Source organism: Hippichthys cyanospilos, chromosome 18, assembly GCF_059441005.1.
Source record: "Hippichthys cyanospilos isolate Australia breed blue-spotted pipefish chromosome 18, RoL_Hcya_1.0, whole genome shotgun sequence".
In the NCBI taxonomy this organism is placed as follows: Eukaryota; Metazoa; Chordata; class Actinopteri; order Syngnathiformes; family Syngnathidae; genus Hippichthys; species Hippichthys cyanospilos.
This window is the reverse complement of record NC_142386.1, coordinates 5,520,203-5,544,582: the sequence shown is the minus strand read 5'-3', so window position 1 is coordinate 5,544,582 and position 24,380 is coordinate 5,520,203. Positions and strand designations below refer to the sequence as shown.

The 24,380-nt window shown below is 40.0% G+C and overlaps 1 protein-coding gene across 1 annotated transcript; it reads left to right on the top strand.

Moving 5' to 3' along the window:
• The first annotated feature begins 192 nt into the window (after positions 1-192).
• Positions 193-21,788, top strand: jakmip2 (janus kinase and microtubule interacting protein 2). Its single transcript, XM_088441803.1, has 24 exons — positions 193-339; positions 6,243-6,490; positions 9,389-9,643; positions 9,986-10,228; positions 10,457-10,666; positions 12,412-12,510; positions 12,587-12,733; positions 12,812-12,952; positions 13,164-13,220; positions 13,827-13,949; positions 15,314-15,442; positions 16,383-16,466; positions 16,882-16,944; positions 17,072-17,170; positions 18,459-18,560; positions 18,644-18,697; positions 18,785-18,850; positions 18,926-18,994; positions 19,088-19,165; positions 19,709-19,759; positions 20,130-20,282; positions 20,559-20,624; positions 20,785-20,861; positions 21,578-21,788. The coding sequence occupies exons 2-23, from the start codon at positions 6,362-6,364 to the stop codon at positions 20,833-20,835; spliced, it is 2,469 nt and encodes an 822-aa protein (XP_088297929.1). The 5' UTR covers positions 193-339; positions 6,243-6,361; the 3' UTR covers positions 20,836-20,861; positions 21,578-21,788.
• The last annotated feature ends 2,592 nt before the right edge of the window (positions 21,789-24,380 follow it).

The window sequence follows — 24,380 nt, the reverse complement described above, 5'->3', positions numbered from 1 at the left end:
AAGAAGGCAGATTTGCACATTTTGCCATTTGGGTGGATGATCTATGACCTGAAACGACTTTCAGTACATAATTGCAGCTGATGGTTTTAAAATCTTGTAGGGGGCATTAGGTATTTATTCATCCATATAGCGGACCGGATGTCGGTGGACTGCGGCGGAAACCAATGATCTCATCGTGGCGATGAGGGCGGTGCTTAACTCCAGCATCCTCCTCCTCCTCCTCCTAATCGAGCTGACTGGTGATGATGCTGACATCTTTTTTCTTCATCTAAAAACGTAAAATCGCCCACCATGGAGTGCGTTTCACGCCCATTGGAATATGTGGCCATGGACTGTGAGGTAAGACGACCTTAAACGTCCACCTTTTGTGCTTGATAGTCTCGCGTGGGGCTTTTCCGCTACTAGCGGGCCTTTCGGCCGGGCAAGCATGCTGTAGGCACTTTTCGATGCTACTTCCCACTTGATCCCAACTGACCGCAACGATTGCCGATTTATCTTATTTATGCCGTGAAACATCAGCAACAACCTGCAGTATTTTGGCGAGCAGCGTCGGTTTAGCCTGCATGTCGGAAGTGGGAGAATCTCGGCCTGCACGGGTGACGTGGGAGGGAGGAGAAGGAGGAGGAGGGGGAAATTGCCATTTTCATCACCGTAATGGAGCGTGCTAGCATCCGATGTCACCGTAGCCGGTCAGTTGTCTGCTACCTGACTCCATGTTCACTAAGGCAAGTATGGCGTGATGCACACAAGAGGGTGATGCCGGCGAGACACAGTGGGCCTCGGACAATTTCACACGTTTGTCTTGCTAGCCCGCATCTGCCTCGGGGGTGTCACACTGGCCTGATTTTCACACACACACACACACACACATGCTCAGAGAGGCGCACATTCGTTACACTATTGTTTCAAAGGTCAGCACACATCAATGCTATTGGCTGGTTTTTGGTAGCTTCTTATACAAACCGAGAATGTGGTTGCAAACGATCATCAATAATCACAACAAGTAGCTTCAAAATTAGAGGAGCCTTCATCACATTCATAAAATTCCAAGGATGCAAGAGCCACCTTGTTTTTTCTTTGTTGACTTGATATATCAAGCACACCAAAACTAGTCAATCATTTGCATGTTGTTTATACAGTATATTATCGAAATGTTTGATTTACCAGAAAAAAACATCTACCTTAATGTCTTTTCATAAGGAAAAAGTTTGGGGTTTTAACAGATATTGCATTAGTCAGGAAGCCTAACCTGCCAAAAAATGTCAGCCCCTGCACTGAACAGCAGTCGCTTTATCCAGAACTAAAACAGGAACTGTTGTAAGTTTGTCATTTTTAAGCAGTTACTTTGGGATTGTTAATGTGACATTTTTGCATTTTGTACCTTAACACAGAGCCAAAATCTTTCACGAGTGTTTTCGTTATAAGCTAGTTTAGTTGATCTCTGTCTTTGCATATTAATAAAAGCTCTGCAGCATGTCAAACAAACTTGCTACAAGCTAAGTTTACTTTTAGGACACGCTGCGGGTCACTTAAAACTGGACAGAGGGACACAAATGACGCCCTACAACCGAGGCTGTACATGTAAAACAAACAATTGTTTTCAATGAGTCTCTGTTTCAAACTGGTTTTCTTGAAATCAGTTTTTTTTTTTTCTTGGATTAATTGTACAAAACCACAGATCAATAAAAAGACGAAAATAATCAACAGAGTTGCTCAAAAATCCATTTTTTCCATCATATCAAATGTTTCTCAGTAAAAATCAAAGACCCTAATAAAAACCTAGGTCTTTAGATGACCACATTTTTATTTTATTGTGTTATGGCGAAGAAAGTAGAAGATTAGATGCGCATGTTCATGTTAACACATTCATGACCATGTATGGCTACTGACGTCAAAGATCCATTTTTACTGCCCTGCCAATGAATAACTTAACTTAGTCACTGACAACTGTAAAAGTCAAAAATCCATTTTAACTCAGCTAGGAAGAAAAAAGTTAAGAAGACAAGATTTAAGAAAATAAACCACACGAATCCAAACAGTTGTTTCTTTTTATTCAATTTGGTGGCATTCAAGTGAACTCAGACTTCTGCCAGGGCTAAACAATGGTTCCTGATGGTGCTATTTTCCTCATCTCATAGTGTATTTAGTGTAGTAGTGTTCAAGATGCACAAAATCAAACAGTGTATATGCAAAATATGTCCCAACCCTGTGGGAAATATTTCTTCGAAATGGCCAATTTCACAACAGTTCTGGATTTAGTTTCATGTGCTTTGGACATGCAAAGTAAACACGGGAGATGGCCAGTAATATAAAAAAGTTACCAAAAGCGTTTTTTTTCGCTTTACCCTGAGATTCATCCGTCCATCCATCCACCGAGTTGATATTTGGCCAGTCTCATTAAAGTCGCCTTGTTGCTCATTTACTCGGCCTTTAAGTTGAGCTTTTGACAATTTCATTGCATAATGCGGATTAGCAAGGAAGTCGCCTCAAAGCGTACACGTGAAAAGCAAAGATTAAAAATGCTACTAATGGTTGAGCCGTGCCTTGTGCGAGAGGGCGATTTTTGGCATTTATTACATCATCGCTAGTGAAAGCAATGCTGTTTTACCGAGTTCCTCTGACTGGAAAAAACAAAAACAAAACATTTGCTATTTAAAATGGAAGTAAGTACTATTTTTTTGGGGTTCCATAAGGAAGGAACCATCTGGGGTTCCTTTAATTCACATTAGGGCTGCACGAAAATAATAATCACGATTATTTTGGTCAATATTGAAATCACGATCATTAATCCCGATTATTCCTCATGTTGGGACAAACATGTCTATTTATTGCCCTTTTTTAAACAAGCAGTATATAAACAAGGCTTGATTCCTACAAATAATAATATACGAAAGTATAAAATAATATCAAAAACTTGGCACACAGGGCAACACAGCTAACTCACTTGCTGAGTGCAAACCAATAAAAAATAAAAGCCTTATTAAAACCAAGTACATTCTTTTAAGCGAATTTTAATCAATCAATTTCATTTTCGGTCATTTCAAAACCAATGTAGTCTAATATCAGTCAGATTATTCAAAATGGCTCTCAATTGACAGCTAGCACTGTAAATATTAGGAATCAGATGAGAAACTCAACGCCATTTCCTATTGTTAAATAATATATTCGGGTCAGAAAATGAAAGGCTTTTGTCATGCACACATGTGGGAAACATTGCCCCCTGGTGGTAGGATGACAAACTGCTTGATTTGACTTGTAATAAAAAAAAAGTGCTTGACTTTTCAAATGTTAATATCGCCGTGGATCGACTTAAATAATTGTGGCAGCCAATATTGCGGTTAAAACCTGATTGATTGTGCAGCCCTAATTCATTTGCATTCATTTATTAGCGCAACACCACAAACTTTTCTGCTTTCGGGACATGAGCTGATTCTGATGTCCGTAAAAAAATCTATTCTTTTCAGTTAACATGAAATATTATTTGCCTAACCCGCCTGGTCGGATTTCCTTTTCTATAATACCAAAGAAACATTCTTACCCTTTGGTGGACGTGCCAGAATATTGCTGTCGGAAAATGAAATATGACAGTAATCAGCTTGGAAGACAGTAAATTCATATCTTGTTTCGCCCGCTCCAAATGGTTTCTAGGTTAATACCGTATTAGCAGTCTTGGTTAACAGTGACTGGCTTTGCATGAAGTTGTTTTACGTGGCAACCCCCAAATGACCAGTCATTATCTTCATCGGTCCTCTAATGTTTTTAGATTATCTTGATCAAAGAGTTCATAATCACATTTTGGAGCAATGGGACCCAAAAGTATGATTTTCAATGATGTGTCACCCAATGTTTTATTATTGTTTAAAACGGTCAAATGGGGGTGCAGGTACACCTGGGGAAACTTGAAGGAACTGCAGGAGATACGCGAGATATTAAATCGAACAAACAAACATGCAGAAATCCCTTAAAATAATGTTTGAATTAATGTTTCAGGAAAGTATAAGTTCAAATAACACAGTTTACGTTCAGGAAGTTATTCAATTTTGTTCTTGTATTTATTTATAATAATTTTGTTTACAGAAGAGGTCTGACACTTAATGTTGATTTTTTTTGACAAATGATTATCAATAATAAGTTAATATTAAAAAAAAAAAAAAAGATCTTTTCTATAATCCAAAAGAGAACACTATATGTATATTATATTTTGTGGATCATTTCAAATTAATTTTGAGGGGTTCTATAGCTTTAAGTTCAATAACTCAGACACTGATAGCAATGTTTTTAGTCTTTTTTTTTATTTATTTTTTTTAATTTAACCCCAAAATTCTTTGGGCTACTTGGCCGAAATCATATTTCACTGAAAAAAGGTTGCACACCAGTGATTTAAAAAGATAGGCATAAACCTAAGACTGATTTTTTACTTGTTATAATTCTCAAATCGTGAATGTAAATTGACTACCGGGAACAACACACTTCTAACACACAATTGATTGAAAAGAGGACTTTCATGTAATTTGCACATTTACAAACGCAGGAATTCTTCTTTGGACGAGCTCCATTAGAGTGACTTAAAAAGTGCATCAAAGGAAATTGACTGGCGTGTGTTGCGTCCATGTTGATTCCACGTGACCACGACTTTATCTTTAATCTGTATTAAGCAATGTTATGTCATTTCCTCTCTGGTTATCTTTTTCTCACTGTCTTCATCCAAATCATGGGGAAGACTTGGCGGCCTAACTCAAACAACATCCAAGAAAATCCAAGCGATTGTACATTTAAAATATCAGCCGGTTTTACTTGTCCCTGCTAACTTTACAACAGTACAGTACGTATCTCAAAATGTTTTTTTATCGGTTTTTGTGACACCTCTGCAAGATTAAATTCATCAACGTCACATTTCTAATGCTTCTTTTGTCCATGATGCTCCATTGTGCTCCTTCCTTCTGTACAGTAATTGATTCAAAAATTCTCATGAGAAAAATTCATCAAAGGGGTCAGACATGATTACATCGATTGTCTCGTAGAACTCTTTCATGATTCGCTGAAATGCTGTGCCGATCCATTTGTACCGCTTGCCCGTCATCGTAGAGTCAGAAGCTTTTAAAGAACAGAAAATATCATCAGTATAATATTATTCTCCAGAAAATTGCTGGAGTTAATAGAGGTATATGCATCTATATGTATATGTATATATGTATTAGGGCTAGGCAATAATGAACTCTTTCAGTGCCAAGCGTTATCTGAAAAGGCAACCCCTAGAGTGCCAGCCGATTTCCAGCATTTTACGCGTATTTCAAGGCCGACAGAATATTGTATTGTATGTCTATGTAGACGTCGGTGGTAATCGTGACACCAAGCTATTTTGGACAAAAAGAGAAAATGGGCTTTTTGTGAGAAGACGTGATTTCTGCATAGCAATGACTTTGAGACTAATATTTGACACTTAACTGATAAAACATGAACAAAAAGAGGGGAAATGTGTTCTCGACGGCAAAATAACAGTGCTCGATTGGCTTAATATTAATATTAGCTTTATATTAAAAGGAGCGCTGGTCATGAATATGATCTGTCCGTTTTACATGGCGCTGAAAGAATTAATCATATGTGAAAGTAATTGAAATTATTTGTCATGTTAACAATAAACGATTTGAAAATAAGGAAAGTCTCGAGACTATAGCAATTAAGGGCAATATAAAAAAACTTTGTTATAAAATTAAGCTTTTGCAGAAGCGGCAGAATGCCGGATATCAGTAACATCACACATAAAGCGGACAAAAAGTACGATAAACAATCGTTTTTTCCCCCCCTCCAGATTATAAAGCTGCTTATATGACATAACCTACTGATTTCAAAACCAGGGATAGGTGCCAGCTGGCAATCCAAGCAGCGATGCCACATCATTATCATTTCGTTATTGTCTTCAGTTTCACTCATAAAATTGGATGAGGCAACATCTGGCTGCTGACAATTTTGTAAGCCGCCGCCATTTTCAAATCATGTGACTGGTGTTTGTGTTTTGATTGGCACCACATACACAGTGTTTTACCTTGTGGGGTAAGTGTGTGTGTTTTAATGCTTCTTTCCCATTGACCAGTGAAAATGTAACCTTTGCGCTAAGTACATAATGTTTCAATTTGTCATTGTTTAATCCCATTACTTTGTACCATCAAAACTCTGTTTCGGTTACAATCCTCGTTATAACTGCAAAACATTTTCTGCTTGTTTTCCCGAACCGTCTCGCCCAGCTCCTTTGTCTAACAGGAGAATGAAGAAGAGGAGAAACAGGAAGCCTTGGGAGCACCGTGGATTGTTTCTGTAAAGTCTCCATGAACGCATCAGAAGAGACACTCTCGTAATTGAATCAATGGCCAAGAAAGGGCGCGCAAAGGGCGAGAAGCCCGAAGCCCTCATCTCTGCCTTGCAGGCAGCCAACGAAGATCTCAGGTCCAAGCTGACTGACATTCAGATCGAATTGCACCAAGAAAAATGCAAGGTACAGTAAAACTAACAGAAAAAAAAAATGTCCATTTTCTTCACACAGGGTTCCGAAAGTGATCTTGTCCTATTGCAAAACCTGTAAATATTTAAAACACACACAGTTAGGACAACATGGCCTCAGATTCAAGAGGTTCTCCTTAGTGGCATTTGAATGTTTTTATGGACACATTGGATAAACGTTATGTAGTTAATAGCTGACTGTTCCTGCAAACAGATACAGTATGTGCATCGACTCCTATGAGAGTTTCACTCACTGACTTGTGGAAAAAGAGGGGCGTTGACGTCAACATCGTTACGTAAAAGAATATCTCTTCCCGAGCAATTGTATTGGATTCCGATTGTCATGGAAGTGTCTGTATTTGCACAATATGAATGATTCCAAGCTCAAAACTTCGTTAACTTACACTGTTCACTAAATATACAAGTGCAAAAAAAGTGAATTACTGACGGATCTGACGGTGTATCGGGGTTTTCAAAAGTCAAGGATTCCATCTTTTGAGGGAACTTCTAAGCACGGCACAATATAATTGGGTTCCTTCAGAATTGAGCAAACCCGCCGCCGCTTTGAAGTTAATTGCCTCCAATTACCTTTTTGTTTTCTTTCTTCAGCTAGTAAAGGGGCGAGGCAAGCACTTACTTAAAACAACAACAACAATTGAACCTTGTTAACGTTTATTTATTAATTCAAACATAAACTGGTACACATTTCAAGATTTTTTTTTTTTTTTTGCCAAAATATTTGAAGAAAATTTGGATAGTTATATTTCATACTGTAGGAATCTAATAGCGACTCAAGGCTAATGCACACTAAATAATCTAAGGTAGCAAAATCCATGGGAATTTTGTGTGACAAACTACATGATGATGTTTTGAAATGTCCATATTTTTGTTTGACTTTTTCAGGGTTTTGATCCTGACTTGGAATCGAAGACATTTAGTTCTTTTCTATTTGATTTCATATTTGAGATCTGCAGTCTTGTCCCGTCTTAGTCTTATCCTTCTAAAGCCTTGGTCTCGATACTCTCTAGTCTGGTTAATAACTTAACTTAATTCTTAACCAGCTAACTGCTGAAATAAATAATTCAAAAAGCATTTCTCATCGCAAACGTTTTTTGGGAACATTTTGTAGCATGCTTGGTTTCAATCGATCAATCCAGCCTCCTTCTTTACTGTTTTTTCCATTGGGACTCTAGTTATTGAGTTTACTCCAAGGTATTAATGTATATGATTCTCCACGAAATATAATACATAATCACAGAACATCATGACCCAGGACACGGCAACCCTTGCGATTGTGATGGTATACTTGATAGTGATGGTTTCACAACGAGGTAAAATCATTATGAAACGGTTGTTATGTAAAACGTTTTTGAATCACATGTTAACGCTCATGCCCATACATCATATGCATCCACCCGAGTTAATGCACAACCACACCAGTCTGGTAAGCTGAAATAACATTGTTTCCTTGGGGCGCACCTGTTAATAATCTTCTTCACAAGCGTGCACAAGTGGCACACTGAGGAGGGGTCACGAAAGACATTGAACACCTGCATTCAATGGGTTCATATGTACAGTATTGTGAAGGCCAGTGTGTCATTATGTTGCTATGTCACAGTTAGCGTATGTGGCATTCGTCGCCTTTGGATCGTCCTTGACATGACTCATCGTTTGTGTGTGCTATATAAGCAGATCACAACTCTGAAATGCAAGATGTGATGCTGGTGACAATACACAATATATATTTCTGATGTGTGAACCGTGGAAGGTAGGGGACCCAAAAATGCAGGGGAGCCGTGGGGTGCTCAGAAAAAGATGATTTCATTTAGCGTAGAGGCAAGGCAATCACGAACAAAAGAGTCATGGAGTAACAACCAAAATCCGAAACGAAAAAGACAAGACTTTTGAACTACGGCAGAGACAGCGAAAATAAATATAGACAATACCTCGACAACCAACTGAAAGAAAACTGGAAACTAAATACATTCAACGCTAATGAGGTAACACGCAACAGCTGGACAGGAACAGTAGACGAGGGAAGCTGAGTAGGGGGGACAGGTAAAAACAGACATGTGGAGACAATCATACTATCGAGGATAGACACGAGAGTAACAGAAACATGAACATGACACATGAACCCACAACTTGAAAATACAACAAAACCCCCTACAACAGAAAATAAAACCCACAACAACAGAAAACCCACAAATCCCAACAGGACATAACAATTTCTAAGAACCCAGCCTATTCATTTTTGTCCAATGTTGTGTCAATTGTCTCTCACAATTGCATCAACATCCTTGGAAAGGCTAGGATGTCTCTTACTAAACATGCTAGGACTTTGTAGGGTAGTTTTTATGAATCAAAATATAGCACAAAACAAATGTCCCCTACCTTGGATACAAATCAATTGGAAGGGTCCTCGGAGGATTTCCATTGCAGCTGGAAAGTATTCACAGTGCTTCACTTTTTCCAAATGTTGTCATCTTACAATCTCATTCCGAATTGCATTAAATTAATCTCATACCTCCAATTCTACGCGCAATTGCCCATTATGACAATGTTGAACCTTTTGGATGTTTTATTAAATATAGAAAACTTAAGATATCACATTTACATAAATATTCAAACCAGGCATCCCTACAGTGAAGCAGGGTGGTGGCAGCATCATGCTATGGGGACGTTTTTCCAGCAGCAGGATCTTGCAGACTACTCAAGATAGAAGTAAAAAAGAATGCATGTAACGTGGAAAAGGTGACGCGCTGTGAATACTTTACGGATGCAATGTTGAAGTGACACATACAGTAGTACCGGTAAGTTAAACAAAATGATCAAGGATGCACAAGCATTCTGTTATGTTCAGTGACCTCTGCCCTCTTCCCCCTGCGCAAAGGTGAGCAAGTTGGAGCGAGACAAAGTTCAGGAGGTGAAGCGAGTGCGCGAGCAGGAGCAGCACCGCCACACGGCTATGCTGACAGAGCAGCGGGCCAAGTGGCACGAGGAAAAACAAAAAGAGCTCCAGGCCCTCCGGGAAAGTCTGACGCGACAGCATGAGCAAGAGCTGGCCCGCCATGCCAAAATCAAAGACCAGGAGAACCAGAGGCTGAAAACTGCACTGAGCGCCATACGGGATGGCAGTGGCGAGAAGGTGAACGTGTTCCCAAATACGGATGTGTGACCATATTTGAAACAGATTACACTTACTCATTAACCCTTGTGCAGTGTTTGACCATTTTTGGCTCATTGTCTTCCTCATCATTCCCGACGTATTTTAGCCAACTAACGGCTACTTTCTGGTAATTTGATAAGTAAGCAAACTTGCCATGTTGAGCTTTGACATTTTGTCACCATCTGGGTGAAATTTCATCTCCCAAAGTGTCATCTTTAAATGTGAAAACCTGTCGGAATAAAGATAAAAGGATGGGAGAAAAAACCACTCAAGCGTTAAATGTTATTTAATGCCCCCCAAAATTCTAATCTGTGTCAATAGGTGCGCACGGCGTTGACCCTCGAAGCCAAAGAGGACGCTCGCCGCTTCTTCGACCAGGAGCGAGTGAAGCTCCTCCAGGAGATAGCCGAGCTGAAGTCGTCCAAGAAGCAGACGGACGAGGCTCTCAGCAACATGATCCAGGCAGACAAGATGAAAGCCGGCGACCTACGGGTGGAGCACCAACAGCACCAGGAACAGATCTCCAAGATCAAATGGGACTGTGAACGCGACATCCGGAGACTGGTGAGGCGCACAACTTCACATTCAATGCCATTGACGGCTATTCTCGTCAGATCCTGGTCCAATGTAAATTTCAGCTATCGTCAGTACAGCTTTTTTCCAGTCTGATGTTAGTATGAGTACTCAACTCTTGCGATATCACCAGTGCCAAGCCCCGATACGAGTCGTGTTTTTGGTATCATTTTAAAGAAAGACCCACCTATTCCTGAAAATGCACTTCTCGTTACACAGGTGGATGAAATCAAAGCTAAAGATCGCATCATCTTCTCCCTGGAGAAGGAGATGGAGTCAACGACGGGCTTCCTCCAGAAGCTGCAGCTTCAGAAGGATGCGTTGGATGAGCAGCTTTTCCTGGTCAAGGAGGCCGAGTGCGGCGCAGGAAGCCCTAAAAGAGAGATTCCGGGTCGTGTCGGAGATGGCGCAGAGCACTGCGGTAGCCCGGTAAGCACATTTTTGCTGTGCGCCGGCAAGTCCGCGATGTTTGCGTCAAGGTTAAAGGGAAACCATGACGGTTGTTTCTATTGATGTCTTATGACTGTATTTGTATAAATAATTGTGTCTCATCGGTCGGCATGAACAAGGATACACGATGTGCGCGCGTTATCTGTGTCTGATCCATTTTCTGTAATGTGACAGCTCATGGGGCCATCATTTCTGCATAGCCAATGAAAGGGCACGATAAACAAGTCTTAATGTCAAGCACAACTCTTGTGAGCCCTGCTTGAGACCCCAACGCGAAATGCTTCCATGTTTACTCAATTTCGGACTTTCCCTCCATGTCACGTTTAAGTCATATGGTGGGTCCTAGTGAAACAATGACACGAGCCAAAGTCGGAATGATTAAAGAGCCACGCTAGTGGGGTGGCAGGACCTGGCCAACTCCTCCAACTTTGTGCGCCGTACTAACTTTGAGTAATAAAACATGTAAGGGCAAGTGCTGCACTATAAAACACCTTGAAGTAAATTCATATTTGTAACATTTAAAAAAAACAAAAAAAAACTTAATTGCATTCCCGCTTGCTTGTTACACGCGGGTATAACAACATGGCGCTGGCGTTTTGCCTCCAAAGTCATCTGGGCTCCAGCTCACCGCTGAGCTCGATGATTCAAAGTGTAACAGAAAATGAACTGATTGAAATGGATTAAAAGTCTTGAAACATGTGTCCTCATTATCGCCTTCTAAATCCACACAATGGAGACATTTCAACTGAGCGTCTTGAACAATCGCTTCTTATTTAGTGTCTTTTAAATGTCCGTTTAACACTTGAGCCAAAATCCTGAACCAAATCCCACCGCAGAATAGAAGCGCTGTTTATCTTAAATTTGCGCTTTGTGTAGGTTTATCCGCCTTTTATGATAATGAAATATTTGGTTTCATCTACTTTGATATTGTGTAGCTTACTCAACGTGTCCAACAGAGCCCATCACACGTAGCTTATCTGGCAGAAGAATTACATGAACACAAAATTGTCTTATTTTCATACGCCTTTTGATTGTATGGTCTTAACTTTAGACAATTAGATATTACTATGAAATAATACTGCATCAATGGACTTAAAGATACGAGCATTTGAGGAAAACACAATTTCCCATTTTTATATTAATTAACCACAGGGTGAAATACTTGAGGAAAAAAAACAAATATTTTTTTTAAAGATTTTGAACAGATAGTCTCCTAAAAGGGCAGCCGACTCATTTGTACCCTCTTTAGCAGACATTTGTTTTTAGTAAATATCTTCATATGCTTGTGTGGGATGCAATTAACCTTGCCGACTTGCTGTGAAAAAACGGACACGATAATGGATATAAATGTGTAGGCTCATTCTGAGAGGGATATAATTAGACACAGATTGCATAAAAAAAACACAGTAATTGACAATAAAAAGCATTAAAGGAACCTTGTGTAAGATGTAGAGCATTTTTCATAAGAAATTAATAAATTAAATGATTATAAACTTCAAAAACTTGCAAACGAATATGTTCTTAATGACCAACAGTATGTTTTAAATATAATCGTAAGTCTAATTATCATTAAATTGAATTACATGGGGGGTGGCACTCCTCCGGAGACCGTTATAACTACGGACAATGGTAAATGCAGCACCTCCTGCTGCCCGTAATGAAAACGGTCTAAACCTTACACATTCTCCCTTTAAACTCAAAAATGTATATTTTTGGTTTTACAGGACCTGAGGAGAAATCAAAGGCGCATCGCTGAGCTCAATTCAACGATTCGCAAGTTGGAGGACCGAAACTCGTTGCTGGTTGATGAGCGGAACGAACTTGTACGTCGACCCATTCTTAATCGTGATTCTGACTTCTGCTTCATCGGCCGCTATCATCTGGTGTTTCCCTGAACAGCTGAAGCGCGTGCGAGAGTCGGAGAAGCAGTGCAAGCCTCTGTTGGACAAGAACAAGCTGCTGAGCAAGCGCAACGACGAGCTGACCCTGACGATCCAGAAGCTGGAGGAGAAAGCAAGGAATCTAGCCAAGGAGAACCTTGAGATGGTCAGAAGCCAGTCGTATGAGCTTTTACTCTTCTGAGCAGGCCACTTGACCTTAGCCTGATTGATTTTGTGTGATCAGAAGGAAAAGATCAGCTCCCAGCCCCCGCTGAAGAAACCCAAGTCCCTGAATGACCTGGACCAAGCCCACGACGACCAGGAGATAGCCTTTCTCAAGCTTCAAGTCCTGGAGCAGCAGAGCATGATTGATGAACTTGCAAGAGTAGGTTTTGCCTGTGCAGCAGCAGCAGCAGCAGCAGCAGCAGCAGCAGCAGCAGCATGACTGGGACCTCACGGTCGTTTAGCCCGGTCACATCCCGTCACCGGCATTAATGACACACATAATTGTCGAACAAAATGATTATCACTGCATGTAGAGCAAGTGTCATTTTCTTGCGGGCGTGAAATTGATCGGAATTCTTCTTTGGTTGCAGGACAGAGAGAAACTGCTTCGGAAAAAAAGGCATAAAAGAAGTTCGAGACCGATTAAGGTACAGCGGAGGTGTCGTTGCGTTGGGGGGTGATCAGCATAATGTGCAGGTTGTGAACAAATCCAAACTGTATGCAAAAGTAAGACAATCACATCATTTTCAAATGAGATACAGAGAAAAAAATTACCTTCTCGGATTCACCGTATTTTTCAGACTGTAAGACACACCCTTTTTTCTCATGATTTGAGCCCTGTATTCATGCATGCATGTTCAGCCTGATGAAGATAGGATGTTGCCCAAAGCAGTCAAATAGAAAGTTTTAAATAAAAATAAAACCCCCAAAAAATCCATATACCAGCTTTCCGCGATTTTATAACCTGCGGCTTGTAATCTGGCATGTTTTATTTGTGACAAAAAAAAAAAACATTTTGGCTCAAATTTTGCTGCTGTGATTTATATACCGGTGTGGCTTAGAAAAAATATGATAATAATATCAATTTGTAACCATTTTGTACTTAACATTTGGTCCTTTTTGAAAATAATTAAATGGAATATATATATAAATATATTAAAAAAAAAAAAAGCAATCAATGAGTTAAATGAGTTAAGATCGCAAATGTTTTATAAGTGAATCCGCTCACCTTATTCCATATTATGTTTATGCAGAGGCATATTGTTGTGGACACTTTCTTCGGATATGATGAAGAGTCAATGGATTCTGAAACGTCATCGGTGGCTTCTTTTCGCATGGACCGGACACCAGCTACTCCCGATGAAGATCTGGATGAGGTGATCATTTGATTCCATTCCACACATGCATATATAAGGTGCACTGTGGATTCCTGAGAAAATTAAAGAATTTTAAGCGAGCTGTAGCTGTGGTAAAATATGGTATAATATCTGTTGGTAGCGATTTTATAGTTGTTTTCAAACAATTTGTACCACTCAAATTGTTCGGTGACATCAGTTCTATCCATACAGATGAAGGTTAAATTTATTAACACCCACAAAAAAATTGAAAAAATGGTATGGTCTGTCTGTAATCTGTGACGTGATGATGACACTTCAAGACAGTCATTAACTGGTCTCTACCGCCACCTACTGTCTTGAGGTGAAACAGAAGCCAACAAAGAATATTCAGTTTGCTGACACAGTTTGACTGCCACTCAACGGAATGTTGTAAAAATCGCAGGAAAATCACTGTAATAAATTCTAATAAAATGCATCCCAAAAATTGTAATTACAATGGTGTCATATGGACCAAATTTAGGACAATCATATTTTTTGAACACAAAATCTCGCATGTCCAGCTGCAATTGCATAGAAATGTCAAAATTGTTGCATTTTGAAATTTTACATCTTTTAATCATTTGCTGGAAATGGATTCTTTTAAGATACTTTTATGATATGATAAATTGGAAATAATCAACACAGCTAGAGTCAGTTGGCATAATATGTACATATGTTAATCATTGAAGGGTTAAAAATTGCACTGGCAAAAGTGAATTCGGTAACTCTGTAACAGTCAGGTCACATGCGCTTACCCAACTATAACACTTGAGGAAGGTAAACATTTTTTTTTTTTATTTTTGGCTTGATGGCATACCACGCGGTCCGAAGTGCAGTGTGTCTTCCAGTTCAATTTCATTTGATTTCATAAAGTGTGTGTCCAGCTTTGCCTTGAAAACAGTTGAGGGTGAGTAGACAAATCATCCACACACAGGCTGTAATATTCAATTGTCAGGAGCAAGCGCACGATGGTTTGATATAAGTTGTTGACTTCAAGGAATAAAAGGCGTTAACAGATCTCATACAATCTGGCAGATCGGTTCAGAGCGACGCATGAGGGATGATGTATTCTATTTAAAGTTGTATATTCTTAGAATGTTGTTGGATAAGAGCATTATTAAGACATTTGGAGTTGAACGTTGGAATGGATTCACTGGTCTTGTAGTGGAGGATTCAGCTCAGGGTGTAGTCAGCTTATTTATTTATTTTTGGTGGCGTGCATACTTCTACCTGCTGAAGTACGCTCGACTGGAGGTGTGGGGGGAGGGGTGGGGTGGGGGGCTTCCCCCACCTCTTGCCTCAAGTTACATACCGATGTTATTGATTGACATTTAGTGCTCTGTTTTTCAAATTCTGTTCATTAGGGTCTAGCCAATGAGGAGTCTGAGCTGCGCTTCCGTCAGCTGACCAGGGAATACCAAGCGTTACAGCGAGCATATGCGCTGTTGCAGGAACAGAAGGGAGGCATTTTGGATGCCGAGATGGAAGCCAAGGTACACAGATCCTTCACTTTTACGATAATGCAAGCATCCCCCCCCCCACAAACACACACACACACACACACTTACACGTACACTCACTGTGCTCACGCCAAAAAACATTGTAATCGCTAAAGGTTTATACAGGTTACAGGTTCGTCTAAATCCGAAAAAAAAAAAAGCGCAAAGTCGTATAAGTACCTTACCTGTAATATAAATTACCTTTCAAAAACTGTTAACTACTTTTTAAAGTGTCCAAAAGAGGACGCTTTGTGTTGAATATTTTTCTGCGGACAAATATTTATTCATAATTTTTTCTTTTTCAGAACAGGTCCGACACTTTATGTCGATTATTGCTGTGTACAAATTTGTAATAATAATTAAGTTAATGATTTGTTTTCACTTATGTCTAATATTTTTCTGTGGAGAAATATTTACAGCATTTATAGTTATTTCTTTTCGAGAACGGGTCTGACGCTTTATGTTGATTATATTTGTGGACAAATATTTATTAAGAATCAAGTTATTTCATTTTGATAACAAATTTCACAGGGGGTACGGTTGAGAACCCCTGATCCAGAGTAGGAAAATAAAGTTTGTTCTCACGTCTGACTGGAAAAATAAAGAAATTACACAGCTTATGTAAACTTCTGATTTCAAGTATTCATATACAGTATGAATGGTTTTGTGGGACGGTCATGGGAGTCAGCAGAATAGATCCTTTCACATGTTCCGCTCCGACGCCACTGGTTAACAGACATGGTCATGAATCCAATCGTGTTCAGAGAAGTGACGCCCGTCACGTCAATATAGTCAGTAAATGGATTCTACTAGCAGACTAATACAAGGAAAGTCTCGTCCTTTATGCACAACTGTCCTATAAATGTATTGAGGATGTAGACACATGAGTTTGTTTGTTTTGTATGCGTAATGGGTCCATTTTTCAATGTTTCAGGCTCAGGAGCAGCTCCAAGCAGACATACTCAGGTACAAGGCGAAAATCGAAGATTTGCAAAGGGAGCTGACCATGAAGGGTCAGGTAGGATATGCGTAATCACGACAAATAGGGGGCCTTGTCAAATGTGATTTACTTCGCACATGTTGTCTTGTGTGAGCGCAATTACATAGAACTAAAGACGGTGTCATTTGATTATCGTAAAACGAGACGGTCCGAGGAATTTTCTTTTACGCAGTCTGTACTGGATAAATATGTGGAACAAACAAAAAATGTACCCTGTCAACTTTCTTCCAATGATCCAAATCTATAAGGCTGATGTTCTCCGTCAGCGAAATGAGTCATGTGATGCGGATGTGTGAAAAACTTGATTAGTTGCTACCGAAAAGAAAAACAAAAGACTTAGTCGTCCTTGAACTTTACACCGCGGATCAAAGCGCCCAATTACGATTTCTCGAGTTGTTTGATGTAGTTTTTTTTTTTTTTCCTTCCAAATCAGGACTCCAAATGGGTGGAGGAGAAGCAACTGTTTTTAAGAAGAAATCATGAACTTTTAGAGAAGGTTGGGCAATAATCAAAATATTGACCTGATTTCAGAACATTGCATTTCCCAAATATTCCGTTTTTAATGGCATTATTGCAAAAGCTTGTTCAGGTAACATTTTCTTTGTCAACTATGCAATGTCCAGCTGGAGAAAATGGAGACAGAGTGCAGTCGGGCTCAGGAGGAGCTCCAAGACTCCAAAGACCAGAATGAACTGTTAGAGTTCAGGATCCTGGAATTAGAGGTGAGCCGCACATACTCTTAAGTAATTCCCACTTAGCCTTAAGGAATGTTTCCACCTGATAAGAACTATGAGCAGGTTACAAGCTGAAAAATGTGACATGATTTAGAGTACCTGTCAAAGGTTTGAAAACACCTTCAGATTCAGATAACCTCAAACACTGAAGGGTCAAGAAATTTAAGCTATCAACTCTTTAAAATGCACAGATGTGAACTGTAAGTCATTCCAGGTCACATATTCTTGGCTAGCCGTATTTTTCGGGCTTTGAGGCACTCTTAAAAACCTTTGATTCTTCTCAAAAATCAACAGTGCCCTTCCTGAGATCCAGCCTACTCATTTGTGTCCACAGTAGTGGACATTTGTTTTTGATTTATATCTTTGGACTTGATTGTGCTAGCCTACGAAGCCCTTGTGTGCGAAGTAGAAGATGTTCTGATCTTTCCAGTGATCTCTCATGTGTTGACAAAATAGACACAACAGTGGACAAAATTAATAGGATGACTCTTAAGAGTATATGGAAATTTTATAATATTTTGTAATTAAAAAAAAGAAGCTATTTTTACTGTATTTAATTTGGTAACTGGATGTCATAATTAGAGTATTAAGACTTTTGAAGACCTTTGCATTATGGGAATTCAGGCTCAGCCAATCATTGAAGTCATTGAAAGGCTTGCAATGTCATAAATTTGCCGCTAGCGCCCCCCGGTGGTTTTGGGGCGTCAACACAAAGATTTCAATTGCACCCCGTTGGCAAGTTTTCCGTTGAAAGTATTAATGCCAAAATCGGGGAAATGCATGCTAAAACCGGGTCTTCAATATGTCCAAAATTGGCAATATTTCCAATTTTGGATGGCAGTAAATGAGCCTGACATGGGCTAAATTTGACATATATTAGGTGTACCACCTCCCGTTTGCAAGCATTTAGAAGGGACGACAGCGTGGCATATTGAAGGTCGTCTAGTTTCGACAATCTATGCAACATTTTAGCTTCCTAGTGTTTCACATTAACACATGAGCGCCAATATCTTAAACATTTTAACTTGAAGAAAACCCGTTTTAAAAAAAAAATGTTGCTGTAGTTTAAAACATTTATAACGGAATAATATAAAAAGAAATCTGGTGATTGATGGCACACTTTCAAATACTAACTTGCAAAACAATTTTGCAAGCTTACTCAAGTTACAGTCTAAACTCTTAAACTGTCGGGCTAATTATTGGTTGTGTAGATTCCATCGCTTATGGCTTTTCTATGGCGGGGGGGAAAAAAAAATCTCTGTCTGCATGTTTGCAGGAGCGAGAGAGGAGGTCGCCTCCCTTCAATCACCTGAGGATGCACCCCTTCTCAGAGGGTGTCAGTGCATTGCAGATCTACTGTATGAAAGAGGGGGTCAAGGTACAGTTGTTTAAGTCTGACTTTACGTAACAGGTTTACTGTACTGTATATGCTTAACCAAATCCAATGCGTTCCTTCCACAGGATGTGTGCATACCAGATTTGATCAAACTGCTAGATATCCTCGGGGACAATGGGGTAATTCACGTCACAAACTATCATGCCTTTTGAATGAACGTGACGACAAAATCATCACTAATGCAAACTATATTTTTTGTTTTGAAGAATTTAAGAAATGAGGAACAAGTGGCTATTATTCAGGCTAGCACCGTTTTGTCATTAGCAGAAAAGGTAAGCTTTGCAGATCAGTCTCATTCGTCTGAACTGTTTCCCATGTGCTGAATTTTGCTCTTTTCTGCCCTCTAGTGGATTCAGCAAATAGAGGGAACTGAGGCGGCCCTACACCAGAAGATGATGGACTTGGAGATAGAGATGGTGAGCGACACCCACAAACCTTTCATCCCCATAACCTGGATGTCCCTCATAAGGTCTTTAGGATTGTTAACACTGGATCTTAACTTTCAACAGGAAATGTTCTGTAAACAGAAAGGATACCTGGAGGAGGAGCTGGACTATAGAAAACAAGCCCTGGACCAGGCCTACATGGTAAACATGTGTTTTGTGTGAGCTAGGTTTGTCATTAATAGTGACCTGACCTTTTTCTCCATTCATAAATGAGTATATTTCTAATTTATAGTTTGACTATATTGCCTCGGTTCCATCGACGCTGCGGACTGTTGGCAAACAAAGGAGATTTTCAGTCTAAAATCATGCAATGCTGCCCTCTGCTGGTGATGTGATCAAACTACATGACTCGCCCTTAGCACTTCATGTCTTGATCGTAATGGACGACGTAGGTCGTTCTTTGAAATCACTGAATTAATTGGAGCGTGACATTTTTGTCGATCTACTCCAGTTACTTCACTCTTTTCTTCTTTACTCTTTACTTTTTTTCTACTTAAAAAAAAGGTAGCATTCATATTTTTGTTTCTTTTAGTTAGTGGTTCAGTAATTATTTTTTTCTGAAGCACTAAGTCCATACTGTAAGGTAAATATGTACTTATTTGGATCTTAAATCACTCCTACCTTGTAACAATGCTTCAATTGCCCCCCCCCCCCCCCCCCCCCTTTTTTTTCTTTTTTCAACAGCAAATCCAAGAGTTGGAAGCAACTTTATACAACGCTTTGCAGCAGGACAAGGTCATTTCAACTCAACACAGTCATATTGGCAATAGGACATTACACACCCTGTGCAGGAATAGCAGCCTGAGACCCGGCCTATTCATTTGTGTCCACATTGGTGGACATTTGTGCTTGGTTTACACTTTGATCTAAATCTATATATACCTTAGCAGGACCTTGTGTACTCAATAGAGGACATCTTGGCCTTTTCCAAGGATGACTCGTTTGTGTTGGATGCAATTCACTTTGCTGTACTGCTGAGACAAAATGGACAGATTGGACACAACATCGGACACAAATGAATAAACTGAGTGTCAGGGGTCTTCAGTAAAATAACCGCAACCGCCAATAATAAACACAATCGAAAATGAATCCCTCCTGGCAGCAGGTGATCAAATACGGCGAGCCCCTGGACGAGCTTCAGCGGGACGAGTTGCGAACGGCGGTGGAGAAGCTGAGGAGGCAGATGCTGAGGAAGAGTCGCGAGTATGACTGTCAGATCCTGCAGGAAAGGATGGAGCTGCTGCACCAAGCGCACCAGGTACAGTACATGTATGAATGCAAACAAAAACGCAAAACAATCGCCAAATCACAGATATAAATAGTTTGGGATTTTTCTAGCCAGTTAATTTTAGACCAATACCAGTATGAGAATGATATTTACGATACCAATAATACTTTTGATTGATTGAATAGTTTTCCCCAAAAAAACAATGTCACAATTATTAAGTAAGACGTATAGATTCCGATTTAATGTTGTTCCTTAAGATCTCATGAGATAAATGGTATTTTTTTTAATCCGTCTTGTATTTTGCAGAGAATTCGTGATCTTGAGGACAAGACGGAGATCCAAAGGAGGCAGATTAAAGACCTTGAGGAAAAGGTGAAATATAATCAGAAAAAAAAGGTCATTTTGAAATGGTTCATGAAATCTTGTTGACACCCTGCACTGTGCTTCCTGATGTGACTAACATGCCGCCTGTTCCTCCAGTTCTCTCACCTTCTCTCTTCTCTTCTTGTCTTTTGGCTTTCTTTCCTTGCAGTTTTTGTTTCTATTCTTGTTCTTTTCTCTTGCCTTTATCCTTTGGCCTTGAGGTCTTTGGCGTGTCCCATTGCACAGGTGAGTCAGGGGGGGGGCTTTAAGTGAACTCATTTTGACATTCATTTTCTATAGCCATTTTTCCTCGTGCTGGCTTGCTGGTGCCTACCCCAGCTGTCAATGCGCAGTAGGCGGGGGACACCCTGAACTTGTGGTCAGCCAATCACAGGGCACAGAGGGACGAACAACCATTCGTCCACCCAATCACATTTTGGAGTGTTCAATACACCTTCCGTGCATGTTTTTGGAGTGCCTTTATTGTCATTTTATGGAACATTGTTCACCAAAAGTGGAAACTTGAAAAGTTGCTACATAATGGCCGTCCCACCATTGTGTAGCTCTGTATAAAATTCACATAAATAGGCTGAGGGTGGCGCTGTGGGAGAATGGTCAGCGCGTCCGTCTCACAGTTCAGAGTCCCGAATTCAATTCCAGCTGGCGCCGGCTTTCCTGTGTGGAGTTTGCATGTTGTCCCCTAGCCTGCGTGGCTTCTCTCCGGGCACTCTGGCTTGCTCCCACATTCATGGGCGGCGTATTGGACACTCCAACTTGTCCTAAAGTGTGTTTGGGTGCGTGAATGGTTGCAACTAGTTGAGGGGGATAGGCACCAGCAAGCCAGCAAAATGCACGGTTGAGTTTCAGGAGGAGATAAGAAAATATTCATTTATCGAGCAAAAATGATCACACCTCATGAGTGAAACCAGTTTTTTTTAGTTAGTTTGTTCGTTTGTCTGCAGGTGGTGCATCAGCCCCGAGATCCCGTTTGTCACCGCTTTTGCGTTTTCTTTTTCATCCAAGTGTGGTGGAGCAACAGTGGCTGTTTGTGTGGTGACAGTATACAAGTCCGTTGGATGTCGGCCGTGGATGCTCATTGTTTTTTTTTTTTTGTTTTTTTTCCCTAAAGTGGATCTCAGGATGCAAGATTGCAAGAACTATATATACACACACACAAGAACACACACACGTGCAAATGCAGTTGCATGTAGATGCACGGCCGTGTTGCTTTGACAAATCCAAAACCAAAGCCTGGGAAGTAAACGATGTCTCTGCCGTGCAGGGTAATAGAAATAATAACAATAATATCATTGTGTGTCAGCCATCATTGTTTGGGGGAAACGAAGAGAAGAAAAACACTCGCCCACAGCTGATTGTCTCCTCTTTCAAGCCTAAAAGAACGGAAAAGCAGTCGGGACCATCGGATTGCTCTAAAGGCAAGTTTACAGACTCTGGAAGACACTCAGGTCGGGAGACTCCAAAAAAAAACCCAAAACAAAGAGACAAAAAACGGACTTGAAGTCAGCTTTTTTCAGAGCTAGCAGGAAGTAAGATCTTGACTCTGATTTGATTGGTTTCCCTTTTTTAACAGCTCTCCAATATACACATCTGATGTTCATATGTACATTGAAGCCATTTCTTTCACGTTGTCCCGTAAATGGTCACGCAAACGTTTCCGTTCGTCGTAGGCCGAGCGGTCCATCTTGGCAATTTTATATTTTCAATGAAATTGCTGATACTTTATCGTGATGACAGTTGCAAGTAGGATTTTTTTTTTAAACATCAGAACTGAAAAAAAAGTTGAATGTGAAACATCCCCCCTCCTACTTTTTAATCCTTTCACCTTGCAGTTGCTCTTGCTGACCAACTGAGGGCAGACTTGTTTCACATGATCTCCAAATCCGTGCTCAATTCAAAAGTTTGATCAGGCTTGTAAATATTGACAAACCTTAAAAAGTATACACAGGTATAAATTGGTCCCGACCGTTTTAAATGTGAATCTTTAATACCTATAGACAAAATCAATATCAAAACAAAACTAATCATTTTCATAGAACAACTACCCTTATTTTTGGATACTAACCTCCCCCTGCTCTTTATTCTTTCACAAAATTTCAACCCAATTTCTGCAATATTTAAGCTACCATTCTAAATATGTATCAGCGGTGCATGTGCGCCACCTACTGGCCTCACTTCACACGACTTGACGGGGAATGACCGAGACTATTTTTGTGCAAACTTTGCTAACAAGCGGTTGCCTTAAATGCATCTCCCACTATGTTTCGCTTGTACATTCTGAGTCCCGTACGATAACATGTTTGAATCCCAGTCCCCTAAAGTGGTTGAAATTATTGTGTCATGTATATTTAAATATATATAAATATTTTGTTTTTACCTCACAGATTGTTTTTAATGTGTCTTCCTACAAGATTTGAACCCACCCCCTCCTACATTCATGTAGATGATTAAATAAAGTGGAAGGAGTCAAACCGATGCTTTCAGGTGCATTCAGTGCTTTTTCATCTTTTAATTTAGAAATTATCTGAAGAAACAGACGGAATTTTTTAGTGAACCAAAAATGTTAATCAAGAGAATATCATTTATTCAAACTGGCAACTTTTGACAAGATTAGTGTTGACCATCTTTTTTGATGTGGGTGATACTTGATGACCTGGATACACTTTTCATTTCACAACTTTGCATGTTTTTAGTGTTATCTAAAAAATTGTTGTTTTTTTAAGACGCCTTCAAGTTTGGTATTTAAAACTGAAACCAGCATTTAGCGGGCTGGATCTGACCTTGAGTTTGACACCTGTGCAATAGAGGATGGACGGATAGATAATAGTTTGTATTTATTTCACACTTATTCAGCTATTTAAAAAGGATCAAACTATACTTCCTAAGCATTGAATGAATTTGAGTCATAATGGTCCAAAGCATTTTCTATCCAAGTTCTTTGCCTAATAGCGATCTTGATGACGCCTCAAAAAGATGAGCTGCACTCAGCAGGTGTCAAATCGTGAGAGAAAACCGAGTGACGAGGCAAACGCGGCGCTTATTACGCAAAGACATAACGACGCTTACTCTCATCAGCACTTTCCACTTTTTTTCACGGAGGTCAAAATGAAGCTGAGGAGACACATTTCGACTATGAACAAACAATTCAGCAAACATCAGATGTCCTTAACAGAAAAGCCATTCATTCAAAATACAGTAGTGTACACAGCAGTGTTTTAATGATGCTTTTAGTGCTGGGATTAGCATGGGACAACGATTAAAATCATGATATTAAAAATGGATGCAAAAGGCCAGCTAGTTTGTAAAACAAAAATCACTCCCAAGACATTAATGGTGCTCCTGAACGATAAGTGCATGTAAGTGCAACGACGTGTAATGGAGTGATTGGTTTGGCAAATCCATGGTCCTCGAGGAGCCGTCACCAAAGGCCTTACGGCAACAGAGACCTTTAAAAGTGGGTAAGTGGGACAACTACACACACTCTCGCGCACATACACACACACACACACACACGTCAACCAGAGTTAATTCCAACTGTATGTATGACGAGCCCACCTTGACTTTTACAATCATCTCCTAATGTCTTTCCCAACTGGGCCTTGACTGGAACTTCATTTGCTATTAGCTCAACTTCCGGGAAAACAAACAATGGGATCTGTCTGGTGCTAATTGGTTGTTGCCTAGCAACAGTGCATAAACTGATTGGGCAGTTACATCCGCTTGTTGTTGTCCGACCAGATGCCTTCA

Excerpts from the sequence above, each read along its gene's own strand:
- jakmip2 (XM_088441803.1), top strand. The coding sequence starts at position 6,362 with ATGGCCAAGAAAGGGCGCGCAAAGGGCGAGAAGCCCGAAGCCCTCATC. Across the intron at positions 9,644-9,985 it reads GGGATGGCAGTGGCGAGAAG|GTGCGCACGGCGTTGACCCT; the intron begins GTGAACGTGTTC and ends CTGTGTCAATAG. Across the intron at positions 12,511-12,586 it reads TTGATGAGCGGAACGAACTT|CTGAAGCGCGTGCGAGAGTC; the intron begins GTACGTCGACCC and ends TTCCCTGAACAG.